Below are 14,358 nucleotides of genomic sequence, written 5' to 3'. Positions count from 1 at the left end.
TAGAAGAAGACGCATAAGCAGAAGAAAAATGGTGGCAGTGAGCAGGGTATAGCTCAGACTTGTCGTTGAGCAAAGCAACTAAAGTAGCTACATCTGTTAGCCGGGAGAGGGCCTGGGTTTATTGCATGGGTAGTGTGAAAAGCCTATATAGTTTAGTTTTATCCACAGTGGTTATTTTACTTGCCATGTCTACCAACGTTGATGTTGGAGGTGAAAAGCTTGCCTCTGTAGATTTCGAGATATTCGGGAACGTCCAGGGTAGGTAGGCTTACTAGGCTACCCTGCGCATGTTCAGTTGTCTGCCTTAGGGGTGAGCCTGTGCCTGTATATAAAATCGTCAACTCACACAATGCACACTGCCTGAAGTAGATTCACTGAGTAGGCAAGTTTGGTAACAATTTTCACTGTGCAACCGAAACATAGCATGCTGCTATCCATATTTTCAAATACAATTGTTTCCCCCTATGGCATGGTGCAAGTTAGCCCTTCAAGTTAGCCCATTGAATATTGTTTGAGGGGAATTGATCTAGGCATGAAATGCTCTTAATTAAAAACAATTTATCCTTGATTGCGAACTTAATTATCATCCCAAAATAACTTTACAAATACAGAAGATACACAACAACAAAAAAGACCAGGGGAAGACGTGTAATAGCTTTGAGACAATGTTATAATTTAGTTTTGCCTTAGATTCCATTAGCTCAGGAAGTGTCATAGTTCAGGTAAAGGAAATTGGAATCTGTGTTAAGACGGTGCACAGTAAGTGTATATTTTGTATTTGAAAAAAAATATTTTGGGGTGATATGAAAGTATAATTTCTGATGTTTCCAATAGTATTACACGCGTCAGGACTGTTGTACGCATTGGCTGTGCTGTGGTCAATGGTTTGAATGAGAACCAAAGAGGACTGTGTATGGCCCCTTGGATTCTCTACAGTTTCTAGTCTCTGAAAGGATCAGGTCAATAAAGCAAGATGTAGCTAATCTGGAATATTTGGATATGAATTACCCTTATTTCTTTTCATGTTTGTTTTGTTCTTACAGGTGTTTGCTTCAGAATGGTGAGCAACTTAACTTACATTTTCCTCAACATGTAAAAGACTATTTAAAAAAACAAACAATACTAATATAAAATAAAAGTAGAACAAATATATATATTTTAAAACCTATCACATTCCATTTTGATTTGCAACATGTTAGTATTTTCCCCTTTTTCATCTAACTGTACTCCTCTTTTTAAATTCTGTGTTCCATACGTATTGATAAAGTGAAGCGTGTTAGCATTTTCATGTAGCCCACACTGTGTGTGTGGGCTACACTGTGTAGAGAATCATTGGTTCCATTTCTAAAATACATTGTACATTGGTATCTTTATAAGAAGATAACCCCAGTTACTGCGCTAACATTACACCCCCTGTGCCGTTTTTCCTTCCTTTCTTTTGGTCCTGTGTTTTCCAGTACACAGAAGACCAGGGGAAGAAGCTGGGTGTTAATGGCTGGGTGAAGAACACAAGAGAAGGAACAGTGATTGGCCAGTTACAGGGGCCCCATGACAAGGTCAATGAAATGTAAGTCCACTCTGAGATAGACAATACAATTCATTAGACAGGACACGATTCAATGAATCATTCCATTTGAATGTATAAGCAATGTCTTGGTTTACAAACTACTGCACACCAGAAGAGGCTGGTGGGAGGAGCTATAGGAGGAGGGGCTCATTGAAATGTCTGGAAAGGAATCAATGGAACGGAGTCAAACCAGCCTCCTCTACTGAACACATCTTATTCTGTAAAAGAATCAGCTACCTGAGGGGCAGGTCTACCTGTTATTATTTTTTGGGATTTTTATATGATTCCGCAATGCTGGTTCAATGGAATTTAGCCCTCAGCATCACAACACTCAATATTTGTATTTTGCATTACCATTTAAAGACAGTTTTTGAGTTGGTTGCCACACAGAGAGATAACATTATACGCCTTATTCTAATCATAAAGGCTCATACATGCTTTTAACAACTAATACCACTTCATACTTGCAAGTAAAGTGTTTAATGATCTCTATACTACATGTATCAAATCAAATTGTTTTTTGCACATGCGCTGCATACAACAGGTGTAGACCTTGTTGTGAAATGGTTACTTGCGAGCCCTTAGCCAACAATGCAAAGTTTTAATAATGTAAGAAACATTTGCTAAATAAACTAAAGGAAAAACAGTAACACAATAAAATAACAATTACGAGCCTATATAAAAGGGGTACTGGTACCGAGTCAATGTGTAAGGGTACGGGGTTAGTCGAGGTAATATGTACATGTAGGTAGAGGTGAAGTGACTATAGATAATAAACAGAGAGTAGCAGCAGTGTATGTGAAGAGTGTGAATTTTTGTGTGTGTGTGGCATCAATGTGTGTGTGTGTGTGTGTGTGTTAGTGTCAGTGTAGTATGTGTGAGTGTGGTTAGAGTCCAGTGAGTTTACATTGAGCATTTGTAAGAGTCAGTGCAAAAGATAGTAATAAAATGTAGGCATACCTCAGAGCAGTTACTTTGGTTGAAACCAGGCAAGAGTATCACTGACACCATGCAGCTACTTTAATATCATCACACTTGTGAGAGCTTAACAGAGGACATACATTTTTACTTCCTTACTGTCTTTACTAGAGATAATACCTTTGTATATTGAGAATGCAAAGTAGTAATTTGCCAGTAGGTGTCATCATATGCCCAGACTATTACCAAATGCCAGGGTTCCCCAACTGGTGGGTTTTTTTGGGGGGGGGGGTTTATTTTTTAAATTTATTTTATTGTTGGATATTTAAAAAAAATGCTAATCAGCGCTAAGTGATTTTTAAATTTTTTATATCTGCTCCAAAGTATTCCCAGACATAGAGAGATATGTGACCATATACAAATGTAAGCAATGTTTGAAAGGATGATGTTTTAGTCAAATGTTATATCTGTTTGTGCTTCTTGCGGTCAATTTGCAGTCAAAAAAATATTTTTTAGTATGTTCGGCCCCCTGACCATACGCTCAAGAAGGAATTGGCACACATCGGAATCTAGTTGATGATCCCTGCCCCATGGAATACTCTAGAATAGAGCTTCCCATGCCTAGTCACAGGCTGTGGTCTGATTCTCTATCCCCAAAGGGTGCGCTCACAAACTCCCCCTCATGGATTTAAGAGGAATAGACTGGTGTATGGTAGAAACTCCCTCTTGAAGAAAAGGAGGGTGATATGCACATCCTAAACTTGCAAATACCGATGCTGGACTAAAGGATATTACTGAGAAAAAGGAATTAGTATTTGGGTGCAGAAATAAAGCACTGGGGAGCAGCAATATTCCGTGTGCCGGCTTCTCATTTGTTTATCTCAGGGAACTCCCTTTTGCCCATGCTTGCACAAAACTGAAGGATGCTAAACTGACTTCAGATCAGTGTTGAGGGGCAACTTCATCTTACTACTTCCCTGACCTGCTTGGTGGGTGTGTCTCAGCCTGTAGTTCCTAAAACCGAGGTACATGGGAAAGTAAGTCAGCCTGGGTCGAGCTGTGGATTACATCACCAGGTTTTCTACGAACTGGGAAATGGGAACAAGATGTACTGGAGAGCTGGAGGAGGGTCTGGCCAGCAGGGGAGTATTTCCTTTCACAAAGCCTGACCTGTGTGTGTGTGTGTGTGTGTGTGTGTGTGTGTGTGTGTGTGTGTGTGTGTGTGTGTGTGTGTGTGTGTGTGTGTGTGGTGGTGAGAGAGATTGAATTTTGCAAGTGGATCGTCAATCTTTGCTTGTTTTCTAATTTCTATTGTGACTTTAATAATGGTAATGTGTTGCTATGTGGATGAAAAATGTAATTTTATAAAAACTACCTAACATTCATTTCTGGCAGGCTCCTCCACCCATTGGCTATAGAAGTATTTATCTAGCTTCGAAATTTGGTGAGAGGGTTCTCTGAGTATGTGTATTTCTTTAATGTACCACATGCAGTGTTTGTAGTCATTTCAACTGGTGCTGACATGCCTTTTGAGGTTGAGGCTTTTTGCGGCACAAAAAAAGTGTTCTTTTCATTCCGGCCTGCGAACACGAGATGTGAGAAAAAAGTTTTGGTCATATTAATATTGAAACGAACAGAGAGGCGGGGTTGGAATCTGCTGGAGTCTGCCTGCCATTTCCCTGCCCTCATTTTTTCTCCTCATGAACAATAAATATTTTCAGCCTGTCCTACTTTTCCACCCTCTCTGTTCTGGAGGTTGGAATTGCTAGTGCTGCTGATTTACTTCCTTTTCGTTCCATGTTCTTAGTCCTCGGTATTCCACGCACTTCATCTGTATTTTTTTGGGCTGTTATCTGAATTATCTGCTTTTCAGTAGTGTGGGATAAGGCTGCTTAATTTGAACTAATCCAAATGTTTGTTGGAGATGTTAGTCTTAGCTATGTCTCAAAGGGCGCTGTCACACAACTACACAAGTAATGGTACCAGACATTTACGATGAAGGTGCACTTTATGACTCATCACACAATGTGTAGCAATTTTCATGCTATCTAGCTTCCCAAACCAGTGGGAGGGTTGGAGCTCCCAGTTCTTCCTTGAAACAATGAGCAGGCAGCCTGCGCTTGAGAACACAGATGGGCTCCACTGTGTACATTGGGTGGGGGGGGGGGGGGGGGGGGTGGGTGATGACCGGCGATGTGGTAACGAGTGAGAGAGAAGGAGATGTTTTCAAGCGTTACTCACACCTCTATAGAAAACGCAAAGGGGTAAGAAAGGTTATAGACATCCAATAAAGGTCTTCCTCTGCCAACTACTCAGAGATGTGAGATAGGGAAATGTAAACAAGCAAGGGTGGGTGTTCTTAAAGGATTCATTTGGCTAAATACCTCCCTCCCTTGGCAGCTAGCAAGTGCAATTATTTTCCAATTTCCCTGTTTTCTTTTGTTAGGGTTTAGTTTCCTGAAAAACTGGGCAGATCTATGCACTTAATACTGTAATAGCCTATGTCCGAATGTAGTACCTATTTAAAATGCTCTGTTTGTATGTGTGTGGTCTGTGATTCAGAAATGTGCTATAGTAGTTTGTCAATGTATATTGAACAAAAAATATAAACGCAACATGCAACAATTTCAAAGATTTTACTGAGTTACACAGTTCATATAAGGAAATCTGTCACGTCCTGACCATAGAGAGTCCTTATTTTCTATGGTGGAGTAGGTCAGGGCGTGACTGGGGGGTTAGTCTAGTTTATTATTTCTTTGTGGGTGTTCTAGTTTTCATGTTTCTATGTTGGTGATTTGTATGATTCCCAATTAGAGGCAGCTGTAATCATTGTCTCTAATTGGGGTCAATATTTAAGTAGTGTTTGTTCCCACCTGTGTTTGTGGGATATTGAATTTTGTGTTTTGACGTAGTGCACGTAGCATCTCTGTAGTCACGGTTCGTTGTTAGTTTATTGTTTATTTGTTTTGTCTTTTCTAAGTTTCACTTAATTTTATGATAATGTGGAACTCAACATCCGCTGCGCCTTGGTCCATTTCTACAAACGAACGTGACAGAATACCCCACCACAACAGGACCAAGCAGAGTGCCCAGGAGGAGAGTGTATCCTGCACTTGGGAAGAAATCCTGTCAGGACAGGATCGCCTTCCTTGGCGGGAGACGCAAGGAGAGAAGGGAGAACAGCGACGACGCCGGGGTTCGCGGCCACAAGGACAGCCCAATTTCTTTGGGGGAGGGCACACGGGGTGGTCGGCGGAGCCGAGGTGTGAACAGTGACAACATGGGAGGAGGTAGAGAGGTGTCGGTCGACCAAGGGAGAGTGCCAGAACCGCCTGGGAGTCAATGAACAGTGCGAGGAGGGATACCGGAGAATGGAGTTGGCGAGGAGTATGCGGCAACGCAGGCGTTTGGAGGAGCATGTTAACAGTCCGGTGCAATCTGTGCCGGTCCCACGCATCAGGCCTCCAGTGCGCCTCCCCAGTCAGTACGTCCTGTGCCTGGTCCTCGCACTCGCCAGATGTACACCTCCACAGCCCAGTACGTCCTGTGCTAGCTCCTCGCACTCGCCATGCGAAGTGTGTCATCGTTCCGATACAATTTGCGCCAGGTCTCCAGTGCGCCTCCACAGCCCAGTGCGTCCTGTGCTAGCTCCTCGCACTTGCCGTGCGAGGTGTGTCATTGAACCGGTACCATTGATGCAGGCTATACGCACCAGGTCTCCGGTGCGCCTTCACAGCCCAGTACGTCCTGTTCCTTTTCCCCGCTCTCGCCCTGAAGTGCATGTCACCAGTCCGGTGCCAACTGTACGCCCCACGCATCAGACCTCCAGTGCGCCACCCCAGTCCGGTACGTCCTGTGCCTGCTCCTCGCGCTCGCCCTGAGGTGCGTGTCACCAGTCCGGTACACCAGTGCCGGCCCCACGCACCAAGCTTCCTGCGACCATCCCCAGTCTAGAGCTTCCGGCGACGGTTCCCAGTCCAGAGCTTCCGGTGACGGTCCACGGCCCGGAACCTCCAGGCGACGTCCACGGCCCGGATCTCCACGGCGACGGTCCACGGCCCGGACCTCCAGGCGACGGTCCACGGCCCGGAACCTCCAGGCGACGGTCCACGGCCCGGAACCTCCAGGCGACGGTGCACGGCCCGGAACCTCCAGGCGACGTCCACGCCGGAACCTCCAGGCGACGGTCCACGGCCCGGAGTTTCCAAACACGGCGTCCAGTCCAGCTCCATGGCAGGAGCTCTCCTCTGCGCCGATGCCCAGTCCGAACACGGCGTCCAGTCCCACTCCAGGGCAGGAGCCTTCCTCGGCATCTTGTTCCGGTCCGGGCAAAGTGTTCAGCCTGGGTCCATGGCTGGATCCGCAGGATGAGCGGGTTCTTCGGCCCGCACCAGAGCCGCGAGCTGAGCGGGTTCTTTGTCCCGCACCGGAGCCTCCCCCGATGCTGGAGGATCCGCGGGATGAGAGGGTTCTTCGTCCTGCACCAGAGCCGACACTAGACACCCCCCCTAACCCTCCCTTTTTGTTTCAGGTTTTGCGGCCGGAGTCCGCACCTTTGGGGGGGTACTGTCACGTCCTGACCATAGAGAGTCCTTATTTTCTATGGTTGGAAGTTAGAGGCAGCTGGTAATCGTTGTCTCTAATTGGGGATCATATTTAAGTAGTGTTTGTTCCCACCTGTGTTTGTGGGATATTGAATTTTGTGTTTTGAGTTAGTGCACGTAGCATCTCTGTAGTCACGGTTCGTTGTTAGTTTATTGTTTGTTTTTGTCTTTTCTAAGTTTCACTTTATTCATTAAATTATGTGGAACTCAACATCCGCTGCGCCATGGTCCGTTTCTACAAACGAACGTGACAAAAATCAGTCAATTTAACTATATTGATTAGGCCCTAATCTATGGATTTCACATGACTGGGCAGGGGCGCAGCCATGGGTGGGCTGGCAAAAAATAAAATCTCCCAAAAAAGGGCTTTATTACAGACATAAATAATCCTCAATTTCATCAGGTGGCTGGTCTCAGATGATCCCGCAGGTGAAGAAGCCATATGTAGAGGTCCTGGGCTGGCAAATCCGACCAGTAGACCATCTTGCTCCTACCATCTTATAGGCAGAAACTCAAACCGGATGTACCAGTGACTAGAACCATTCAACGCTGGTCTGACCAATCGGAATCCAGGCTTCAAGATTGTTTTGATCACGCGGACTGGGATATGTTCCGGTCAGCCTCAGAGAACAACATCGATCTATACGCTGACTCAGTGAGTGAGTTTATAAGGAAGTGCATTGGAGATAAGGTACCCTCTGTGACAATCAAAACCTACCCTAACCAGAAACCATGGATTGATGGCGGGATTCGCGCAAAACTGAAAGCGCGAATCACCGCATTTAACAATGGAAAGAGGTCTGGGAATATGGCTGAATATTAACAGTGTAGTTATTCCCTCTGCAAGGCAATCAAACAAGCAAAATGCCGGTACAGGGACACGGTGGAGTCGCAATTCAATGGCTCAGACATGAGACGTATGTGGCAGGGTCTACAGGAAGTCGAAGACTACAACAACAAAAAAACAGCCACGTCACAGACACCGACGTCACGCTTCCAGACAAACTAAACACCTTTGTCCGCTTTGAGGTTAATACAGTGCCACCGTTGCGGCCAGTTAATAAGGACTATGCTCCCCCTTCTCCGTGGCCAACGTGAGTAGAACATTTAAATCGGTTAACCCTCGCAAGGCTGCTGGCCCAGAAGGCATCCCTAGCCGCATCCTCAGAGCATTCGCAGACCAGCTGGCTGATGTGTTTACGGACATATTCAATCACTCCCTATCCCAGGCTGCTGTCCCCACATGCTTTAAGATGCCCACCATTGTTCCTGTACCCAAGAAGGCAAAGATAACTGAACTAAATGACTACCGCCCCGTAGCACTCACTTCTGTCATCATGTAGTAACTTTGAGAGACTAGTCAAGGATTATATCACCTCCACCTTACCGGCTACCCTAGACCCACTTCAGTTTGCATACCGCCCCAACAGGTCCACAGACGATGCAATCACCATCACACTATCCCATCTGGACAAGAGGAATACCTATGTAAGAATGCTGTTCATTGACTACAGCTCAGCATTCAACACCATAGTACCCTCCAAGCTCATCATCAAGCTGGAGGCCCTGGGTCTCAACCCCGCCCTGTGCAATTGGGTCCTGAACTTTCCAACTCAATCACAAGTTTGCAGACGACACAACAGTAGTGGGCTTGATTACCAACAACAACGAGACAGCCTACATGGAGGAGGTGAGGGCACTCGTAGTTTGGTGTCAGGAAAACAACCTTTCACTCAACGTCAACAAAACGAAGGAGATGGTTGTGGATTTCAGGAAACAGCAGAGGGAGCAACCCCCCCTATCCACATCGAAGGGACAGGTGGAAAGTTCTAAGTTCCTCGGCGTACACATCACAGACAAACTGAAATGGTCCACCCACACAGACATTGTGGTGAAGAAGGCGCAACAGCCTCAGGAGGCTGAAGAAATTTGGCTTGTCACCCAAAACCCTGACAAACCTTTACAGATGCACAATCGAGAGCATCCTGTTGGGCTATATCACAGCCTGGTACGGCAACTGCACCACCCTAAACCGAGGGTGGTACGGTCTGCACACGGTCTACACAACGCATCACTGGGGGCAAACTACCTGCCCCTCCATGACACCTACATCACCCAATGTCACAGGAAGGCCAAAAGGATCATCAAGGACAACAACCAGCCGAGCCGCTGCCTGTTCACACTGCTACCATCCAGAAGGTGAGGTCAGTACAGGTGCCTCAAAGCTGGAACCGAGAGACTGAAAAATAGCTTCTCTCAATGCCATCAGACTGCTAAACAGTAATCACTAACTCAGAGAGCCTGCTGCCTACATTGAGACCCAATCACTGGCCACTTTAATAAATGGATCACTAGTCACTTTAAACAATGCAACTTTAATAATGTTTACATATCTTACATTCATCATATGTATATACTGTATTTTATACCATCTATTGCACCTTGCCTATGCCGCTCGGCCATCGCTCATCCATATATTTGTATGTACATATTCTCATTCACCCCTTTTTAGATGTGTGTGTATTAGGTAGTTGTTGGGGAATTGTTAGATAGTGCAGTAATATCTAACAAGTTGTCGGAACTAGAAGCACAAGCATTTTGCTACACTCGCAATAACATCTTAACCATGTGTATGTGACAAATCAAATTTGATTTGATTAAGGCCGGTTGGACGTACTGTCAACATCTCTAAAACAACTTTGGAGGTGGTTTAAGGTAATCTCTGGCAACCACTCTAGTGGATATTTATGCAGTCAGCATGCCAAATTTGAGACATCTGCGTCAGAAAGTTCCCTCAAGTCGAGACATATGCGCAGAAATCTACATTTGTATGTTGTAACGGTTTTAACTTGAGGTTATTGTTTATAGGGGTGCCAGGTAGGTTGTGCCTACTAGAGAAAATATTGGTTTCTCCTTTTGGTTTGGGAGGGAATGAGTCCCATCTGGTCCGTCAAGTCTACACCAATACAAAGGACTCATGTAAAAGTCAGGATGGAAATACACTTTTCATAAACCCTTAAAACATTGGAAAGAACTTCAAAAACTGTATTTTGCACGGGTTGTATTGCCAACATAAATGATCACACACATAACAATATAACAAATAATGAGCTCTGCTTCCTCCAGAAATGTCCTGTACCTCGGGCCTAAAAAGAATCCAGCCCGGTAAAGAAGTTCAGGGAACTCAAGTGACCTTTGTCACCCAATGTTTGTCCTTTCATTCAAGTGTAGCGTAAACCCAGTATTAATCATACAATCAAAATAACAATTATTTTACCACACAACTATAAAGCGTATCAAATACTAATACGTTCTCACTTTCAACTAACTACAAATCATCACGGTATACATTACCCCAAAACAAATGAAATACCGTATACAAAAAGGTTGTAACGTAAACTCACTCACTTTTGTACATCGCCCTGGTCCGTACAATTGACCTTATTTTAGCGCCCCAAAAACGTAATACTTCCAGATCAACTGTAATGTCAATACCATTGTAAAGCACACTTTCTCCCCTTTCCAACAAAATAAATTACATGACCTAAACGCTGCCCGTTTCTGCATGATTCAAGAAGGCAATGAGCCCCGTCGGGTCTTTTTAAAAATGGCGCGTGGGGAAGCGAAACTAATGCGTGATAGTGAGAAGGAGAGATGTTGTGTGGGAAAATTGCTTTTTTTCACTCGATCTGTCCAACTTATCACCTTATCGCCTCTAAAATGTAAGTAAAACACTATAAAGAGTTTATATAATGTGTGATGACATACCTATTTGAAGGTTTGTGTCGAATTTGAATCGGGTTTTTAGGACGGTGCTAAAGTGATTTTCAGAAGTAAACAGTTTTTTTGAGAGTCGTGATCGTTTGCAGTGACGATGCAAAATATGACTCGGTATCCCCCCTTACCCCCGTCACTGTCCATTTCTTGTTTTTAAACGATGAGAGAAGTGCTACACCTGGTGGAGAGAGATTGTAAGACAGAAATAGTAGCATTATGCGTGCTGTACGTTACGGCATGACACGTCACGATGTAACGAAGGGTCCGTTTTTTTCAACTATTCTCCAATACTATAGAGCCATTGCCATGTCGATCAACGCTTGAATAGAAACGTAGTTCATACCCCAGATTTTGAAGTCAACACAGTCGCTACAGTCCCCTTAGTTTTCTTTGCAGCCTCGTTTGAATGTCGCGGTTGTGCACATTTGTACGGAATGGGGTGAGTTTACGTTAGTCAGTCGATCAGTCAGACAATCCAATCCGTCAACAGATCTCCAGCGGAGAAAGGCCACGAAGAACAACGGAGAGGTGTAGTCCACGGATGCAAAGAGTGGATCCGATCTTGGGTAAACTAGCTATTAGGCTACAAAAGCACACTTTTAAATGCAACAAAACAAACGGAAGAGAGAAGCTTCAGAACTGAGGGTTGACCACTTCCTCATTCATGTCTCCATCACAACCCCACCTTTGCGCAGCTGATGCTGGCTATTTAATTGGGAATTAAAGGGGTAGCGCCCTATTGGAAGGAGAAGCACTGAGACGGTTCAGAAAAATTCAGGGCCGTCACAATGTGTTCATCTACAAAGCCTTTTTGGGTATACTCCCTCTGTAGTCTGGTCTCCTTCACCACCAGCAGTTACCATACCCAGTCTGCTAGGTGGTTGCTACTTAAAGTCCCCAGGACATTTACAGTATTAGGCCAGACTGCCTTCTCGTCTTGCCTTCAGACTGCCTTCTTCTTGATATGCCACACCTGTCAGGTAGAAATGCTCACTAACAAACTTGTGCACAGAATTTGAGAGAAATAAGCTTTTTGTGCGTATGCAACATTTCTGGGACCTTTCAGTTCAGCTCATGAAACATGGGACCAGCACTTTACATGTTGCGTTTATTTTTTTATTTAGTAGATTTGTAATTTTCAGTGTTTTTTCTCTTTTATACACCATGGTGTGTATCCTATATTTACAATGTCAGTATTGATAACATTTTAGTTATTTATATCGTTTTTGTCAGGGACAATGCACAATAATCAACATATTTGACAGCACTGAGGTATAACATTGTCAGAGTTAACTAGACAGCATTTTTTTTATTACTGGGTAGTCTGTATTTTCTAGGCTTTTTTAAAATCCTGTATTCCCAAAGCTCAGACACTCTCTGTGCTCAACTTGATAATGCGTAGCCTAGGGAACCACCAATAGAATTACTTGTATTTCATTGAAAGGCAAAATAGTAGGGGAATATCAATGCACCCTTGTAAGAGAGAATGAGACATCTCTTCCATGGCAACGATACATACATCTCTCTTTTGTTGTTCGTCAATTTCCTCCATCCTAGCCTCTAACGCAAGATGTTTCCCGGCAGTCTCAACACAGACCCACCTTGAAAAAAGCATCCGACTGCCAACCGGTGTGCCTTGCTGCTCGCACTTATCCAATCAGAATGGAGTGATGGGCCCTCAGAGGACCATAATGCATTTAGTGACCTCTTGATTCACTAGAATACAGCATGAGGGATTTAGCGTACAGACTGCGAGGAAAGGGAACATAGGTCCTCTGGTGTTAGCTCATCGCTTGCACCCATGAGATGATTATCACGAACATGAATTCATCCCATTGTGTTTGCGTTATGCTGGGGACTCAAAACATATGGCCTATTACAGCCAAATCTTGGCTATAGTTGGCAATATTTATTGTTATGTCTGTCAATGCATTGACACCAGACCTGGTTCAAATAGATTGTTTAATACATTGTCTGCCCTTTATTTTGTTTAGTCCAGTACAATGGAATCAATGGAGTAGTCCCAAAAGCCTAATCAAAACACCTGAACTACGTACTATATTATCAGAAGAGATTATTGCCTGAAAATTGAAAATCATTTTACGTGTCTTTTATAGAACTTGTTTTGAATACCAGTGACAGTTTGTTAGGTGTTGTTTTGACTCGGAATTGTGGGCCTTTTCTCTCTCTTTCCGTAGGAAGGTGTGGCTGAGTAAGGTGGGGAGTCCCAGCTCACGCATTGACCACGCCGAGTTCTCTAACGAGAGGGACATCCCCAAACTGGAAATCCATGGCTTTGGCACTCGCTACTGACTGCCAGAGCAGCGAATAAGCACCGCAGCAGCAAGTATCCACCCTGAGGCCTGCCCCAAAGGAATTAGTAGCTTCTCAACTTCTAAGGTGCTTGATTTGACCTGTAATATTCATATCTTCACAGTTTTAAATGTCATTCTGAAGCCTGTTATGCCATTTATTTATTGTTTGAAGAAAAGTAATGTGAATGCTCTGTTATCATGTAACCCACAACAGAAGTTTGACATGATTAGTTTGCTAAATGCAACTTTTAAATTGCACTTAAATGCCACCATATATGTCAATAATAGTCAACCTTTACAATGTTGAGTTCATCCCATCAAAGACAGAAATAAAATAATTTAGTGAAACCACTGTGTGAACATTTTCATTAGTTTTAAATATTAAAAATATTTTGAGGATCTGCAGAGTTGTTTTTCTCAACATGGATGTAACATACACTCACCGGACAATTTATTAGGTACACGCATCTAGTACCAGGTCGGACCCCCCTTTGCCTCTTTAACAGTCTGAATTCTTCAGGGCATTCTACAAGGTGTCAGAAACGTTCCACATGGATGTTGGTCCAAGCTGACGCGACGGCATTACGCAGTTGCTGCAGATTGGACAGCAGTACATTCATGCTGTGAACAGCCCGTTCCATCTCATCCCAAATATGCTCCATTGGGTTGAGGTTTGGGGTCTGCACAGGCCACTCGAGTAAACTGAACTTGCTGTCATGTTCCAGCCAATGTTTTTCCACTCCTCAATTTTCCAGTGGAGGTCATCGCATGCCCATTGGAGCCGCTTCTTGTTTTTAGCTGATAGGAGTGGAACCCAGTGTGGTCATCAGATGCAATAGCCCATCCGTGACAAGGATCGACGAGTTCTGCGTTCCGAGATGCCGTTCTGCACACCACTGTTGTACTGCACCGTTATGTCTGTTTGTGGCCCGCCTGTTAGCTTGCACGATTCTTACCATTATCATTTTGACCTCTCATCAATGAGCAGTTTTTTCCCACAGGACTGCCGCTGACTGGATGTTTGTTGCACCATTCACCGTAAACCCTCAACGCTGTCGTGCGTGAAATACCCAGGAGCACGACCGTTTGAGATACTGGATCCGGCGCACCTGCCACTGATGATTATACCACACTCAAAGTCGCTTAGGTCACTCGTTTTGCCCATTCTAACGTTCAA

At 44.3% G+C, this 14,358-nt stretch overlaps 1 protein-coding gene across 3 annotated transcripts; it reads left to right on the top strand.

The window, feature by feature from the left end:
* Positions 1-13,529, top strand: LOC111961093 (acylphosphatase-2). Of its 3 annotated transcripts, none has more exons than XM_023983214.2 (4): positions 1-258; positions 1,044-1,060; positions 1,458-1,567; positions 13,065-13,529. In XM_023983214.2, the coding sequence occupies exons 1-4, from the start codon at positions 126-128 to the stop codon at positions 13,177-13,179; spliced, it is 375 nt and encodes a 124-aa protein (XP_023838982.1). In that variant the 5' UTR covers positions 1-125; the 3' UTR covers positions 13,180-13,529. The 3 variants fall into 3 exon arrangements, with proteins under 3 accessions (XP_023838982.1, XP_023838991.1, XP_023838985.1); XM_023983223.2 differs by having other exon boundaries at positions 245-310; XM_023983217.2 differs by lacking the exon at positions 1-258 and adding an exon at positions 293-382.
* The last annotated feature ends 829 nt before the right edge of the window (positions 13,530-14,358 follow it).

The sequence above is a fragment of the Salvelinus sp. IW2-2015 genome, linkage group LG1 (genome assembly GCF_002910315.2).
Source record: "Salvelinus sp. IW2-2015 linkage group LG1, ASM291031v2, whole genome shotgun sequence".
NCBI classification, from domain to species: domain Eukaryota; kingdom Metazoa; phylum Chordata; class Actinopteri; order Salmoniformes; family Salmonidae; genus Salvelinus; species Salvelinus sp. IW2-2015.
Note: the sequence above shows the minus strand (reverse complement) of the source record. Positions and strands in the feature narration are given on the sequence as shown.